The sequence below is a fragment of the Bos javanicus genome, chromosome 14 (genome assembly GCF_032452875.1).
Source record: "Bos javanicus breed banteng chromosome 14, ARS-OSU_banteng_1.0, whole genome shotgun sequence".
NCBI lineage: Eukaryota > Metazoa > Chordata > Mammalia > Artiodactyla > Bovidae > Bos > Bos javanicus.
In genome coordinates, this window is record NC_083881.1 from 34,009,503 (window position 1) to 34,026,217 (window position 16,715).

At 39.8% G+C, this 16,715-nt stretch overlaps 1 protein-coding gene across 12 annotated transcripts in view; it reads right to left on the bottom strand.

Moving 5' to 3' along the window:
- NCOA2 (nuclear receptor coactivator 2) overlaps nt 1–16,715 on the bottom strand; it is a 286,593-nt gene that overhangs the window by 20,252 nt on the left and 249,626 nt on the right. For 10 of the 12 annotated variants that reach the window (XM_061438945.1, XM_061438950.1, XM_061438946.1 and 7 more), the window contains 4 exons: nt 15,191–15,401; nt 12,439–12,645; nt 9,424–9,639; nt 6,200–6,329 (listed from right to left, as the gene is read on the bottom strand). In XM_061438945.1, the coding sequence (XP_061294929.1) occupies nt 6,200–6,329; nt 9,424–9,639; nt 12,439–12,645; nt 15,191–15,401 (764 nt within the window). The remainder of the gene's footprint in view (nt 1–6,199; nt 6,330–9,423; nt 9,640–12,438; nt 12,646–15,190; nt 15,402–16,715) is intronic. The other 2 variants (XM_061438955.1, XM_061438956.1) reach the window with 1 other exon arrangement.

The window sequence follows — 16,715 nt, forward strand, 5'->3', positions numbered from 1 at the left end:
TGTGTGCCTGTAGTCCTTGGCTCTCCGAGCTCGCATCCCATGACCTGAGAGGTACCATAAGAGGCCTTGCCGCCAGGGCCTCAGTTCTCAGGGAGACGTCAAGCACCCAAATAGACTGGACCCTTCCTGTTTCCACATGCTCCCAGAATTAAGTTTCTAAACACAACTGTGATCAGATTACTCTACACTTAGGGAGTGGGAGGAAGGAGCAGATCAGAACACTGGCAACAAGGAGGAGAAAAACCACAGCACTGCATGTCACGGAAGCAAAGAGCAGAGGAAATTCCCCAGAGAGGAATGACCAACATTCAGATGTGGTACATTTTATGAAAAAAGAGCTCAAGTCAGCCGACAGTGGATGCTATTTACCACCTTCTCTTAGGCCTGAGACCTCATTCCCCAAAGATGCTAGTTAATATTTTCTTTCTCGAGCTTTACTGCATAATTTTCAACTTCTGTTTCTTCACAAGCTTTAAATCCCCACACAGCCAGAGCCCCCACCCCAGATCTCTACTATGAACTCGGGTCCCGTTTAAGTGGAGTGAGGCTGCAGGAGCTCTGTGGGAAGGCAGGTGCCCTGTATGCATCTGCCGGCGTCAGCTGGAAGAGGAGACCCTGTCCGGTATCGTGGGAGACAACTCCACTCCAGGGAGGGCACATCCCAATACAGAGAAAAAAAAAAGTACTGGAAACGTTCATTGGCATCTAAGTGATTTCCTACATAATAACCTATTTTTTGGTCTCATGATTTCCTTTTCTTTTTCTAATTAAAAAAGTTAAGCTAATGCATGACCTAGATTCCTACTTTGGTCAAAGCCCTCTTCAACTTGAGCTGGGGCCTTGGGGATACCTGCTTACAGTCTCTAATTCTCCTGATACGATGTTGCCAGGTTCCTGTTCCCATTACTGAGCGGACTCACAAAATCCCAGGCCCTGGGACAGGGTGCTGGTGGTGGTAGACACACACACTTCAGTAAAGCCTAACCTGTCCCAGTATAGCGTAGAGCCTATGGCTTCCCTGTGGGTCCCAGCTGCCCTGGGCAGCCGGCCTTTTCCTAGAAGATGCTGTATACCCGCCATAATGCCAAGACTTCCCATTCCATGTTCCCCACCCCCTCCTGCATCTGTGATCCTTCCCCTCCAGGCTCAGCGTTTCTCCTCCAGTCACCCCCGGCCATGCCCACTCTGCTCTCGACTCCAGGCCCACTCACTGCGCTGTGCTGACCTGATGCTGGCATTTACTCACAAACCTCAACTGTGCCTGGTGAGCATCTTCAGTTTCTTTGTTGGCTCGGTATCCGAACTGTGTTAAGTTCAGCAAGTTCCCGTTGGTGAAAATAAAAGGTTCTTGATCTAGCCAAGTTATCATACCTTATGTTCAGAAAAATACAGTCTTATGTTCATAAAAATATATTGCATTGTGGCTTGGTATCATAAATTTGGGCATACCATGAGTTACAACACTTCTTTGAGAAACATAATACGTTTGGCTTATAGAAAAAATAGTGATCTGGACCTTCAATTCCTCCTTTATAAATGACTGCCAATATGATGGCAGAAAATTTTTTCTTACATTTTGGGCAATTATAAATACAGTTACAATCTAGATGGTGGCTGACAAATATAGTATTAAGACAAGGATGAAATTCAGAGGAATAAATGGAAGAACACACAGAAGCCCCAGGTTGGCAAAGCAGTAAGGAATGAACTGGCAGAAGACAGGTCCATTGTTAATAAAAATCTTTCTTTTTTAAAAAAATTAAAAAAAAATTTATATTCTATTTGAGTATAGCCTATTAATGACGTTGTAATAATTTCAGGTGGACAGCAAAGAGACTCAGCCATACATATATATGTATTCATATCCTTCAAACCCCCCTCCCATCTAGGATGCCACATAACATTGAGCAGAGTTCCCTGTGTAGGTACTTGTTGGTTATCCATTTTAAATATATACATGTCCATCCCAAACTCCCTAACTATCCTTTCCCCCCCAACAACCATAAGTTTGTTCTCTAAGTCTGTGAGTCTCTTTCTGTTTTGTAAATAAATTTATTTGTATCATGTCTTTTTAGATTCCACATGTAAGGGATACCATATGATAAAACCTTATTTATTGAAATCTATACTTTTATTTATTTATAGACTACCAGGACATTAAAGATGGTGATAAGGGGAAAAAGACAAATTCTGAGCTATTGTTTGAGAAATTGGAACATTACCATCAGTTTTTACTTGTATTTTCAAAATTTTGCAAAAAAGTAGCAGCTACTATATGATAAGAAATTAATGGTCAACCAAGAAAACTTTACTTTAAGGAACATTACAAACAAAAGAACACCAAATTACCTCAGAAATTCTGAACTTAATGTGAAAGAAAGTCTTTCATGAAAGGCAGCTACTGTTCACTTTTACATACATCCAACAGAAATTATAAAAAAATCATCTATACATTTGGGGCTATATTTTAAATATCTCTTTTACCTACCAGATGAATAAAAGGAAAAAAAAAAAAAAAACCACCACAATGAAATGACAGCCAATGGAAATAAAATTATAAATAAATGAGGATGTGAATATGTTAGAAATTTAAGGGTTAAACTACTCTCTTTTTGAAATGTGTATATATAACTAACGCTGGGCTCATGAAACATGAAAAAACCTACTTCTAAATAGGTAGGCAGGAAAAATATTAAATATTAATGGTGATATTAATGTTTACAAAGGGGATTAAAAAAATCACTGCTTTTCTTTTATTTAAAAAGAGAGACGTGGTTAGAACCCTTGTTGTCCATCATCTCTGGATTTCTTTGACAATAAGACTACCATAAATTTGGTCATAAATTTCTTCTAATTGAATTATTTAAAATAAAAGAAGAGGAGTTAAGTGGCTAGAAAAGCTGAAATACCTTTAAAAATAGTAAAAATGTTCGGTTCTGTCCACAGAGTTCTTATATAAAGAAAACTGACAGTAATACCAACAACATGAGAACAGGGTCAGAGCAGAGCCACAGAAATGCCCCGGCACGCCGAGCAGCCGACTCTCACTGGCTTCAGCATATACTCTGCATTTCTCCTCTTTTGTTTTTTAGTTGTTGCTGTTGTTTGGCCTCTCTCTGTGGCTTGTGGGACCTTAGTTCCTTGACCAGGGATTGAACCCATGCCCCCCTGCCATGGAAACGCAGAGTCCTAACCACTTGACTGCCAGGAAGTCCCCATTTTTGTTTTAACAGAACCCTCCTCGACTTGGGCAACAGTGAAAATCCTAACTTTGGGCCTAGTTTTCCCCTAGAAACTAATCTTAGATATTTCATCCAAAACGTTTTCTACTGTGTGCAAGTTTCCATGGACATGGGTATGTTTTTAACAAACCAAATAAACATATTTAGAAAATGCACACACTCACTGACACCATGAAATCAGACTTAAAGAGCTGGAAGGACCCTGAGAAAGTACCACCTCTAAGGATGACTACAGTGGTTATTTATATGATGCTCTATTCCCAAGCAAACCCAGTGATGCAGGCCACACACCGCCCCTGGTACCCAGTCCAGTGAGAGCCACTCTGACTGTGGCTCTTCTGATGTTCTCCCCTGCGAAGTACAGTGGAGGAGCAGCGGTGCTAGCATCACTTGGGGCTTGTCAGAGACGTAGAATCCTGGACTCCACTCAGAACTGCCGTCCAATGAGACCCCGCAAGTGGTGCACAGGCACCGGGGGTCTGAACACACTAGTTTCTCCTACTAAGTGAATGGAATACAGCTGGTGAGCACCTTCTCTTATCTCCCTAAACAGCTGTTAAGCAGTTGCCCTGGTCTTTTCTTTCAGTGAAATAACTAGTCCCCAGCTTTTTCTCACCCAGCCTATTGTTAAGCTCATATTCACCTTATGCTATTTAATTTTTTTTTTTAAAACTTCACTGAGTGCCCTGAATCCTGCATCATTCTCTTAAGATACAGAAGGAAAACAGGCTCCACAACACAATTCTGAGCTACACAAAAGCATTTCATCTCAGGGTAGGAGTCATTTTAAAACCTGTTTGTTTGTTTTTTTAAAAACAAGAAGCTCTGGAAATATTCTACCCTTATGAAATTTTAGAAACTCTGCTTTTATTATTAGTGAATTTGATAAAAGTACTTTATAATTTTAGATTTGAACAACCTCCAAAGGACAAAATAGTTCAGTCTGTAGCGAGGTCCTCGCTAGCCTCCAACCTGAACTCTTCACATGAGAGCCTCAAGACCAAATTCCTCCAGTTGTTTCCTAATGTTTACTTCCCAGAACACACTGCCTGCATCCTTTATGTTCCCATGCTGACTCGGGCTCAGTACGTGAATTATCTCCCTTCCTCGGGGCTCTGTGCCCACACAACTGGCTGAGCAGCACCATGATACAGGCCTCAGGGTCGCCTGCGAGCCACCTGCTTCCAGTGCTTTGCTAACCCTGAGATTAGCACATAACACAACTGTGATGTTGTCTTTCCAGGGAATAATGGAACAACCACCTTCGAGCTGAAACTTGAGCCACACCTAAGCCCCCGGGGACAGGTGGATTTTATCCTCAAGAGTCGGGGCTCGCTGGGCCACAGCCACGAGAAAGAGCTGATGGTGTGTGTGTCGGGGGGCTGGGCTGCTCTGAGCAGACTGGTGAGCAGAACCCTCACCCCTGCAGAGACCAACGCAAACTCTCTCCTAAGAAAAAGTATCCTCAGTTTTAACCCCAGTGTTTCATTGACCAAGAGTAACTAGAACTCCCAGTGAAAGACTGCCATAATACTCAGGGAATGGGCCACCAGAAGCAAGAGTCAGTCACTGATTTACACCTGCAAGGAATCCAGATACTGGAACTCCCAAATCAAGAAATGCAGAAACAAAGGATGAACGTCATGTTTAAAGACATAAAGGTGGAGTCAAAAATAAGCAAACCACAAGAGACCATGAAAAATAATAAGGCAAATAGAACTTTTAGGAATGAAGAATGTAACTGGATCAAACATAGCTATAGAGATAATTAATGAAATATACATATGAATAAATTATCCTCAATGTAGTACAGAGAGACAAGGAGATTGAAAATGGAAGATGGATAAAGAAATAAGGAGGGTATGAGTTTTAAAAAAATCTAATGTAGAAAGTTAACGTGTCTTGCCAGAATCCCAGAAAGAATAAAGGAAATGGAGGTGTGGCAGTATAGAGAGATAATGCCTAAATTTCTAGAACTGATGAGACACACAAATTGACAGATTTAAAAAACAAGCACAAGATATACCAAACACTAAGCAGTATAAATAAATCAATTCACACCTAGACACACTACAATAAAACTACAGTATAGCAGTTACAGAAATATTTCAAAAGCAATTAGAAAAGATTGCCTACACAGAAACAAAAATGATGAGACTAATAATCAGAATCAAAAAACTCAATCAAATTTGATCATACATACCACTTTCTTTTTCAAAAAACTTCAACAGCTTAAAGAAAAAAGGCCAAATTCTTCAGAGTTTGCAATTTAAGACCCTCTATAAATCTGTTCCTTTATTAATCTACTCTTCCAGTTAAATCTTCTGATACTGTTTTTTAATGTGGTAAAGTATATGAAGCATAAAACTAGACGATTCTGTTACCCTAAACATATTGTGTGGTTTCTGTAACCTCTAAGCCTCTGATTATACTGCTTTTGCCAGATGAACTGGCTTCCTGCCATCTCTGCCCACTGAAATGATACCTTTCTTCTACATTTTTTAAAATCTCTTGGTCACACTGCGTGGCATGTGGGATCTTAGTTCCCTGACCAGGGACTGAACTTGTGCCCTCTGCATCGGAAGTATGGAGTCTTAACCACTGGACACCCAGGGAAATCCCAGTGATACCACTTCTCATCAACTCTGAAGTTTTCCCCAATCACCCCAATTGAATGATCACCCCATTTATAGTACATGCTAGCTCATATTAGTTATTAGTCTACATATTTTATTTTCCAACTAAACTGCAGCATCTTTGAAGGCAGATGCTCAGTTAAACTGATTTTTGGATTCCCCTCCCTCCCTTACCTCCTGCACTCCCAGACCAGTAAGTGATATAGTTTGAATACATGAAAACGGGTCAGGCACCAAGTGTTTAAAAGGATAAGATTAACTTCTGGCCTAGGGCTCAGATAACTCGTGAACTCTGCTCTCTGGGACCTCCCGAGTGCTCACCTGTTCTGGCTGGCAAACGGTGCCTGGTCTATTGGCAGAATGCTCTCAGGCCAGGGGGCGGTCTGATTTGGAGGTGCTTGTTGTTGGCTATACTGAGGTCCCCCCATGTTCATCTCCAGTTCAGATGGCCCTGAAAAGGGAGAAGAAAACAACCCCTGAATCTTATAACTTGTAATCAGCGAAGTGTCTGTTTCAGCTATGGAATAGAAAGAGAAATACCTGGCTGATAGAAAAGACAGAAATAATAATAATTAGGTGGAAATAATAAGATAGAATTTTTGTTCTGAAATAGAACAAAAGGGCAATAAATATCAAGGCTGATCACCCACTTTGAGACTCTAGATGAGCAGTTCCAAACTCCTTGTACTTAGGAATTTTTATGCTAAGTCACTTCAGTTGTGTCCGACTCTGTGCAACCCCATGGACTGTAGCCTGCCAGGCTCCTCTGTCCATGGGATTCTCCAGGCAAGATTACTGGAGTGGGTTGCCATGGCCTTCTCCAAGGAGTCTTTATATTCTTATTAATGTACAGGCTTTTGTGTAAGTGGGATGTATCTTACTGCTGTTTACTGTATTGAAAATTAAAACTGGAAAATAGAAAAAAATGATTCTTAATTCATTTAAAAATCATCATAATAAATCCACTATGCTATAAACAAGACTTTTCTTCCAGTGGTATTGAGATATAATTGACACACAGCATTATGTGAGGTTAAGGTGTACAGCACTATGATTTGACTTACATACATCATGAAATAATGATCACATTAAATTTAGTGAACATCCATCATCTCAAATAGCTACAAATGAAAAAAAAGAAAAAAATTCTTTTCCTTGTGATGAGAACTGTCAAGAGGATTTACTCTAACAACTTTCATATATAACATACAGCAGTGTTAGCTACATTGATCATGTTATACATTACGTCCCTAGAAATTATCTTATAATAGAAATCTGTGCCTTTAAACCACCTCCAACCAGCTTGCCTTTCCCTGCCCTCCCCTCCCCTCTGGTAATCACAAATCTGACCTATTTTTCTATGAGTTGTTTGTTTGCAACACAGATAAGATTTTTTTTTTAAGCCAACTCTATTGTGCGTCCATGAGAGAATAATAATATCTTTATATTATTATGAGAATAGTTTTGGCCTTCCAGATCCCCTAAAAGGGCATCAAGGTCCTGGACATAATTTTGCGAAGTGCTTGTAAGACAGGTGTAGAAAGGGGGCTCAGACAACTCAGACATGCTCTTTCTTAGGAATTCTTTGTAGAGGTTTAAAGCTAATGCACGATATGAACTCTTTAATGATTATATTATCACTGTCTGTGGACCTGTCTTCCATTACAATAGATACTTTTCTGTTGAGTTCACAGCTTTTATGAGTTTATTAAAAATCAGAGCAATTCAGCTACACCATGAAGCTCACAGAGCCATTTTTCAAGCTCAAAAGCTATGTGTCATTCATGAAGAAAGACTGAGGATAAATGAAATTTCTGGACAGAAAGGATTTACTATGATGATTTTTAAATGAATGAATTAAGTATTTTAGAAATTTCCCAGTGTATTTCTGCATGGAAATCTGGCCATTTTTAGTATTTTTCATGCATGTCTCAAATTATGTGAATTTACACTTGTGAATCGTGCATTATTAATTGGAAGTACACTTTCCATAGAAAGGCAACATGAATGTCATCTCAGAAACAATAAGCCAAAATGTGCTGAGCAATTAAACAACTAGAAAAGAAAATCGATGCCAGGGCGGGATGACCATTCTGCATAATTATGTCAAAACCATCCTGGCATCTTTCTGGTAATGACTTAGCGTTTACTCATCCTGCTCTGGGCTTCCCCAGTTGCTCAGTGGTAAAAAAACTTGCCTGCCAATAATGCAAGAGATCCAGGTTCCACCCCTGAGTCGGGAAGATCCCCTGGAGGAGGAAATGGCAACCCATTCCAGTATGCTTGCCTGGGAAATCCCATGGATGAGAAGCCTGGCGGGCTACAGTCCATGGGGTGGCAAAGAGTTGGACACAACTTAGTGACTAAATAATAACAACATCCTGCACTATCTAAGTATATGAAAAAGTATATAAACATCACCTTATCTGAATTATGGTAACAGACAAGTGGAAGGTTAGTATGTCAATATTAAGAAACAAGAATGAGCTACATTAAGTTTTTTTAAAAAATAATCGTTTATTGAGATATAATTGACATACTATATACTTAGCTCACTTAAACTGTTATGATTCAGTGTCTATTAGTGTAGTTGCAGAGCTGTACAACCATCACAATGATCAATTTTAGGATGTTTTCATCCTCCCACCCCCAAAAAACCTCATAATGTAATCAGGAGTAACTCTCCATTCTCCCCACAAAGCCCCAGCCCTAGGAATCCACTAATCTTACTTTATCTACAGATTTGCCTGTTTTGGACATTTCATATAAATGGTATCAAACAATGTGTCTGATCATTAATTTTAATAACATGTGAACTGTATCCAAACAACTCTAGTGATCCTTATATGTTCTGAGTTGCTCTGTAAGACCCTGCTCTTTCAGTGAAGACCTGGGAGAGTCTTGTGTAACAGTCTAGGGTAAAATGTGCTGTGCTTAGTCGTGTCTGACTCTTTGTGACCCCATGGACTATAGCCCGCCAGGCTCCTCTGTCCGTGGGATTTTCTAGGCAAGAATACTGGAGTGGACTGCCATTTCCTTCTCAAGGGGATCTTCCTGACCCAGGGATTGAACTCGCTTCTCTTACATCTCCTGCATTGGCAGTGCATTCTTTACCACCGTGCCCACCTAGTCTAGGGTAGTGCCCAGAAATCTGCATTTTAAGGTCCTGATGACCATGCAGAGTTAGGGACATTGCTGTACCATTGAAATGCTTCTTTAAAATATCATCTATATGATATTTCTAGTGTTACAGTGTAATCCATTCCCTGTAAAAGTTGAAATTGGATAGTTTCAAGCAAAAATGAAACATCATAAAGGTAGTGAGTTATCTTATTTTACTGGAAATCCTGCAATTCTATGACCTGTGCAGAGATCTTCAGCAAAATCCCACATTTGATAGCTTGACACAGGGTGGTGGGGGGCAGTGGTGGGGCGGGGGGTATTCCCTAAACCGCAAATGACAAGCCTGACAGAACTTAAGGAGCTGTTCCTCTCTCCTAAGAATGCATCAAACTGAAAAGCAAAGAGTACAGGAACCACCTTACCCATATTCATGACCTGAGGTTGAAGCATCTGTCTTTGGCCAGGCTGGCTGTTGGGTCTCATGGGGATGCTGGCTGTTGGGTTCCGAATCATACCTCCTTGGATCGGCCGGTTCATGGCATTGCTGGTAGCAGCACAGGTGACCCTCACGGCAGGACTCTGGGGCGCCCACTCCCCAGACGGCATGGTGGGCCGGGCAGCATTGCTGCCAATCATGCCTACAGGCAAGGCAGAGAAGACAGAGATGTGGTGACCGGAAACATAGTCAACATGCAGGAACACTAGACGCTCTTACTCTACACGAGACAGACAGTTGTTCCTAATACACAGTTAACCCGACAGCTCACGCCCTCGCCGGGCCAGATGTGGGCCTTGGGTAAGAAACACAAGCTGGCAATTACTATGAAGTTTTTCACAACACAGACTTGCCACTCTTTACAGTTCGGAAAAGCTGTTACAGTTGTTCCCATATGTACTTAAGAGACAGGTGCTGTGGCGTGTGGAGAACCCCAACTTCCTTCCTCAGGAAGTGAATCACATTAGCTGATATACACGTCAATGCTTTACTTTCCAAATGGGAGGTGAGGCCAAGAGAAAACAAGGTAAAAACTGATAATCAATATTCTAATTCTAAACCCAAATCACAGAGAATATCCCGTGAAGCCTTGGCCAGACTTTAAATTCTCAAATCCCTTTCTGAGCATTACAATTTGTTAAGCTTCAAAGCTGAATGAGACAGCCTTGGAAGCCGGGGGAATGAGAGCATCTTTCCACTCTGGTTCTTTGTGGTCACGGCAAGGAAGCGCCGGCTGCCTCGGTGTGCCTGGACCACCTCGTTGCTGGTGATGTAGATCTAGACTGGGTAGGGACAGATATGTAAAAATCCTCTTACGCTTGAGATAGTAACAGCTGCGCAACCACACACACCAGTGAGAAGAGCACACACTGCTGGCAGATCACGTGCTTGCTCTCTCTGGCCCCAGGATGCTGGCGATGGCCAGACACGGGCTAAAACTTGGTATCCTAAAGGGGAAGAACCCCAAGTGAGGACCCTTCGTTCTGAAGTGTTTAATAAAGGATGTGCAACAGTTCTGCTTTCAAAGATGTGACTTGCATTGACTTTAATTATGATAATAACTAAAAACAGGGTATATTTCAGAAATGGGGAGAGCATGTATTGTGGGTGGTTTTTCACTGGTGAAATGAGAATGTACCTCATCAGGACAATGAAGAGTTAAGTGTAATTAGACTGAACAAGTTAGGACAGTATTATATTAGTACATATTTTAAAAACCATTTGAAGACTAGACTTGAATGATATAAAGATATGGGAGAAAAGACATTTTCTTTTTCAAAAAATCTATTATCTAATCAATATAACAAGATTATATAAAGTCTAGAAAGCAGAAGGGAAAATAATCCATAATTTGAAATATTAATGTAATTATAACCAGGGTAGTCTCTTTCATGTTTTCTTCTTTTTTTTAAAGCAAAGCACAGACACTGCTTGATCTTTATAGTCTGGATGCCAGGCATCTCCAGGCTGCCTAGATTTGAATATAGGTATGTCTCCAAATTCCTAATGTTTCTCCAAGAACCCAGATGTTGCATTTCACTGATAAGGAGCCACCTTTAATAAACTATTGGCTCCTTTTCTCTGACAGAATTTCATGTGAGTCAACATTTTACTTATATAAATCAATACTTTATCTTAAAAATAATATAAGATCAATATGGCATTGTTTCTGCAAATAAATAATTAGTGATGTAGTCAGTGTCTGGCACATCTAGTAGGCACCCAGTAAATATCTGTTGAATGAATAAACTATTTTAATACAACATAGCTCACATTTCCCATGTGAACTGCTTACCAACAACAGAAAGTTAAAAGAAAAAAAAAAACCCATCTTTTTTCTTTCAACTGAACTCTTATTTTTACTTATCTGAATGGAAATGTGATTACAGGGATGACACACTAAGCTAAAAAAACTGCCAAGAATTAAAACCTATGAATATAAGTTCTTTTTGTAACATGTTTCTTTCAATGCCTTTGTCTCCAGTTATAAACGGTGAGCAGGACTTCATTAGAAAGCTCAGCATCCTAAGGGTGCGGGATACCCAGAGGGTACAGGACATGGTGGTTATAGCCATCAATGCTGCTGCAGTGATTCCTAGCCTGAACTGGAAGGAGGTTTGGGAGTATGGCAGCTGCTATGGGGATGACTACCACTTAGGAATATGCGTGGGAAACTTGGCAGACACCTTAAGCCACAGCAGGTCAAGGGTCAAACCAGATCACAGGCAACCTTATACATTTTAAAAAATGGAATTCTGGGATCAGCTACTATTAGGTTAACCACACTACCACTTAAAATTCATTTTCTTAATTAATATTTTTCAGAATGAGAACTGCTATTGTTACAAGTATAAAAGGTTGGTGGAATTTTATACTTTCATTCTGAAATTCATGAAACACAAATCATCAATTAATAGGGAGTTTTGGGGTTATCCTGAGTTGGAAAGATCTTCTAGAGAAGGGAATAGCTACCCTCTCCAGTATTCTTGTCTGGAGAATTCCATAGACAGAGGAGCCTGGAAGGCTATAGCCCATGGGTTCGCAAAGAGTCGGACACGACTGAGCGATTAACACTAACACACTTTTGGGGTTGTCAGCAGATTATCACAAAAAGCTAGCAAATTCTTCTACATAAAGCACTACAAGGTCTAAAATAGTAACTGGAATAGTAGTGAAATAAGTTTTTACTGTAGGATTAGCGAGCAACTAGAACCCTTGTAAAAACAATGATCACAGCATAAAAAGGTCAGCCTACTGGGAGGCTTTCCAATTCTTCATATACCACGCTCACAGTGAAAATCTGCAGAATTTTCTTACATTCAAATGTGTTTCTAGCATAAAAAATTTCACACGAAAAATTCTACTACTTGGATGTGGAGGAATACATCATTAAGTTGAATAACCCACCAATAAAAAGTTGACAGCCCATTTGAGCCCTTACCTGTGCTACTGTTCCCTAAATTTCCTTGGTTTCCTATCATCCCTTGATTACCCATCATTCCTGGCTGAGGTATCACTGGGTAGGGACTACTGTTTCTGATTGGTGGGAAAGGTCCAGCGCCCGTTGGGCTTTGCAATGTGATGTCAAGTGGGAAATTCTGGTTTGGCAATAACCTGCCCAGTTGCCCTGGTCGTGGGTTATTAAAAGCTAGGGAGAAAACAAATGAAAATTGAAGGTTAATAGAGGATAATGGAAAATAGTAACAGAAGCAGTGTTCAGGGGAAATGTCGGTTGTAAAATCACAAAGGTATGCATGTCTGGGACCAGCTGCTTACATAAAGACAAATTCATAGACAAAAAGAACATGGGTGTCCAAACACAGACTTGCAATCTAATCAACACGTCTCTAATTTACTTCTTGACAACCTCACAGAGCAATAAAGCAAAGGAAAAAAAAAGGAGAACATGTTTATTATTTATTGTATATTTTTCTCCCCAATATCAACTTCTAATATTCAACTGTATTTGCTAAGTAAACTACAAATATATTTTTCATATATTATTTGAATTTAGAAATACTGTTTTGTCACAGCTGTGAAGCCATAAATATCTCCAAATGCACCAAACTTGGACACATGTGGTTTGGACTGAGACTGTCATATTTTAACTGGATTTTCCTAGGAAGAGAATTAGGCTAAAAATGTCTACTCTCATTGAAAGTTAGAAGTCTTTAAGTGTGAACTCTGGTACCGAAAGTCAGTATTAAAGCTCTCAGGCCCTGTCAAATCTTCTAAAGGCCTGTTAAATCTTCTAAATACATATTCTTTAAATTCCAGATTTATTTATATTTGAAATGGATTCTATGATTAGTTTATAAGAGTTTATTGTGTAGTAAGCACTACATCAACGCACTATACTATCACACAGACAACCAGTTATTTGCTAAGTGTTTTTACAAAAACAAAGATATTGTAGATTGCAATTCATAGAGCAAATATATAAAATAATATCAAGCAGTTTATTTTCTTTGAATTATATAAACAGTATGAAACAGAACATTTAAAACATACTAACGTCCTTAACAATCAGTAAGAGAAATAAACTATTTAGAAGAATTATCATTTGGAATGAAAATTATGGATATACTTAATCTGACTTTCTCAGGTTTAGCTACCTGGATGCTATTCAATAGTCTGAACACCACCAGGAGGTACAGAAAGGGGAGAACCCATGAGTTTCCACACAGCCCTTCAGTAACTCCTCTGGGTCTTAAGCATAGGCTTGGTAGAGTGTTTCTTATTCATGTCTCAACTCTCTGACTTTGTGATCTCTCATGGGCCATAAGCAACCTTCCATTCCCAAACAAACTGGCAGGTCTAACACATAACCAGCATAAACTCTGTTTTGTTTTACCCTTTTCAGGAAGACCAGGAATCACTTTAAGAAAAGATCTACTAATCAAATATACATTGTAATTTGGTTGATGGTTGCCATTTCTGCTTTGAGAACAGATGCTAAGCTTTGTGGAGAAGGCAATGGCAACCCACTCCAGTACTCTTGCCTGAAGAATCCCAAGGACGGAGGAGCCTGGTAGGCTGCAGTCCATGGGGTCGCGGAGAGTCAGACATGACTGAGCAACTTCACTTTCACTTTTCACTTTCATGCATTGGAGAAGGAAATGGCAACCCACTCCAGTGTTCTTGCCTGGAGAATCCCAGGGATGGCGGAGCCTGGTGGGCTGCCGTCTATGGGGTTGCACAGAGTTGGTCACGACTGAAGCAACTTAGCAGCAGCTGCAGCTAAGCTTTGGGTCAAACTGTATTTGAAGAGGGAAAAATCATTATGTTCATCATCCGAGCACTAAAGAGGTTCTCTGTCTGTCTATAAGATATATCCCTCGTTCAGGAAAGATATTTCCTTCTCCTAAAAGCAACTGGATAACTTTAGGGAATTATAAAGTTTGTAAACCAAGTAAGTGTTCACACACTTCACTAAGTGAAGAAAGACTTCATCTTAAACCTACAAAAACATAAAATAAAAGGGAATTCCCTGGTGGCCTGGTGTTTAGGAAAGGGGCTTTCACTGCTATGGCCAGGATTCAACCTCTGGTTGGGAAACTGAGATCCTGCAAGCTGTGAAGGATGGAAAAAAAGAAAAAGCGATACAGACTGTATCTTATAAAATAGTCTAAGGTCTTCTAGCTTTATATCACACAAGTTAAGATGCATTTAGAAATCATTTCTATGATAAATTTCCATGTAAAACTGATATTTATATGAGGATTCCAAAGAGATAGGACAAGATATTTTTAATGTGTATAGCCCTTTCATGTATAAAGATTTACAATTCTGGTTAAGAAATTTTTATGAGTGAGTGTATTATTCCTAAAAAGTCAGCATAACTTTCTAAGTGTTTAGTCATGTATTAAAACACATAAAATCTATTTTAAACTCCATTTCTGAAGGCAGTAACCGACATGAAGCGAAGTATGACAATCATCCAAAGAACTTTTATCTACGCAGGCCAGTCTCACTCTGTGCTGACTCTATCAACCACAAGCGCCTGCAGAAAGGCCACGTTGACTAGAATCCACTCTGACTACTGTTTTGAAGGGCTGGGACAGTAGATGGTGCTATTTGACCATAGAAACTGTGAAGTGACTAAGCTGTTTGCATCAGATTTCAGTAATCCCTGTTTCTGATGGTGATTACATGGGAATTTCTTGGCATAACCGTCAACACCCCATACTCACTGCTCTGTGGGATTCGCATTGCTGTTTTCTGGGCTCCGACAGGTGTCACGGGACTGCTTTCAGCCGTGAGTTGCATGAGGTCATTGATGATGGCTTGCTTGTCAACTGATCCAGCAGGGGCGCCTGGCCGCGTGTCCGGGAAAAGCTGCGGTAATTGACTATTCTGCAAATCATCCAAAATCTCCTCCAAGTTGTCCAGCTCACTGCCAGGCTGCAGTTAACAAACAGAAGAGTTTATCCAGTCCTACACTAAGAGTGGGCGCCGCAGGCCCATGCGCAATTGCAGCCTAAAGGGTACAAGGAACCAGAGCCAAATGAGATGCGGACACATGCGAACCTTGGGCCTCACTGTTTATTGATCATCTTTAACAACAACAACAAAAAAATTAAACTGACAAAGGACAAATAATTTAATCTCCTGCCCCTTAATTTCCTCCTTGGTAAAAAGAGAAGACTGAATTAGAAAGAAAGCTCTCTTTCAGCACTGGGATTCAATGGCAATTTATAAATTCCCCTTTATTTTATGCTAATAATTCAATTAATCATGAGTATGAGTATTTCTAATTAACCACGTGTGTACTAGGATTTACAGTCTAGGCCCAGGTTTAGTGGTTAACTCGCTTGAAGAAATAACAACAACAAAAAACGGGTGGAAAGTATGATCCAAGTTTACACGAAATCAGTATTTAGTAAATGGTCATTTCCCTTTAGAACTTTGTTTTTCTTTCCTTTTTCTTTTTTTTTTTTTAAGAGCAAGAGGTAAAATGCACAATGAGCTTGAAGTAGCCCTGAACCGCTCAGCCCCGTCTTTTCCATTTGAGTGGTGTTATTTTTTTTTTTACTGCTTACACTTTCAGTTTCAAATGACACTGGTTTTCTCAGTCCTCATCAGCTTAGGGGACAAATGCAGGGAGGCAGGAGGTCATTTCCAATCACTGCATCTATTAATTTGACTTTACAGAAGCTACAAACATGTTTCTTATGACTTTTCCCTTTCCTGAAATAATTTCAATTATCAACATTAAAATAATATGGTATGCAGCACCCCTATTTCACAGCTAGTGCTTTTCTTCCCGAGACCTCAACTGAATTTATGTTCTTTCAAGTAGAACCTATCTGGGTGCCAAGTATTTAAAATCCGATGGTGCCAACCATGCAAGAAAATGGCTAAGTTAAACCCCAAGATTATTTCCTAGTGGAGAGAGTGGTAAGAATGATTTTCCTGATGTGTAGGTGGAAAAACACAAGTTAGGTAACTTCCCCAAAGTCACTGATGGACTTTCAATCCTTGACCATGACTAACCCTTTTGTCTAACACTAGCAATTCAAATGATATAATTTACTTAAAGCGGAATGGCTTATAGTTTTATTCTACACACGAGAAGCTGGACTAAGTTTTTTGCAATTTATGGCAAATGTAATATCTATCTAGGAAGTCTTTTTACTGGACACAATTTCTCAAGTAAGAAAGGATACAATGAAGTGATATTTTATTGGACTCTTTGTTTCAGAGTCAACTAGCTTA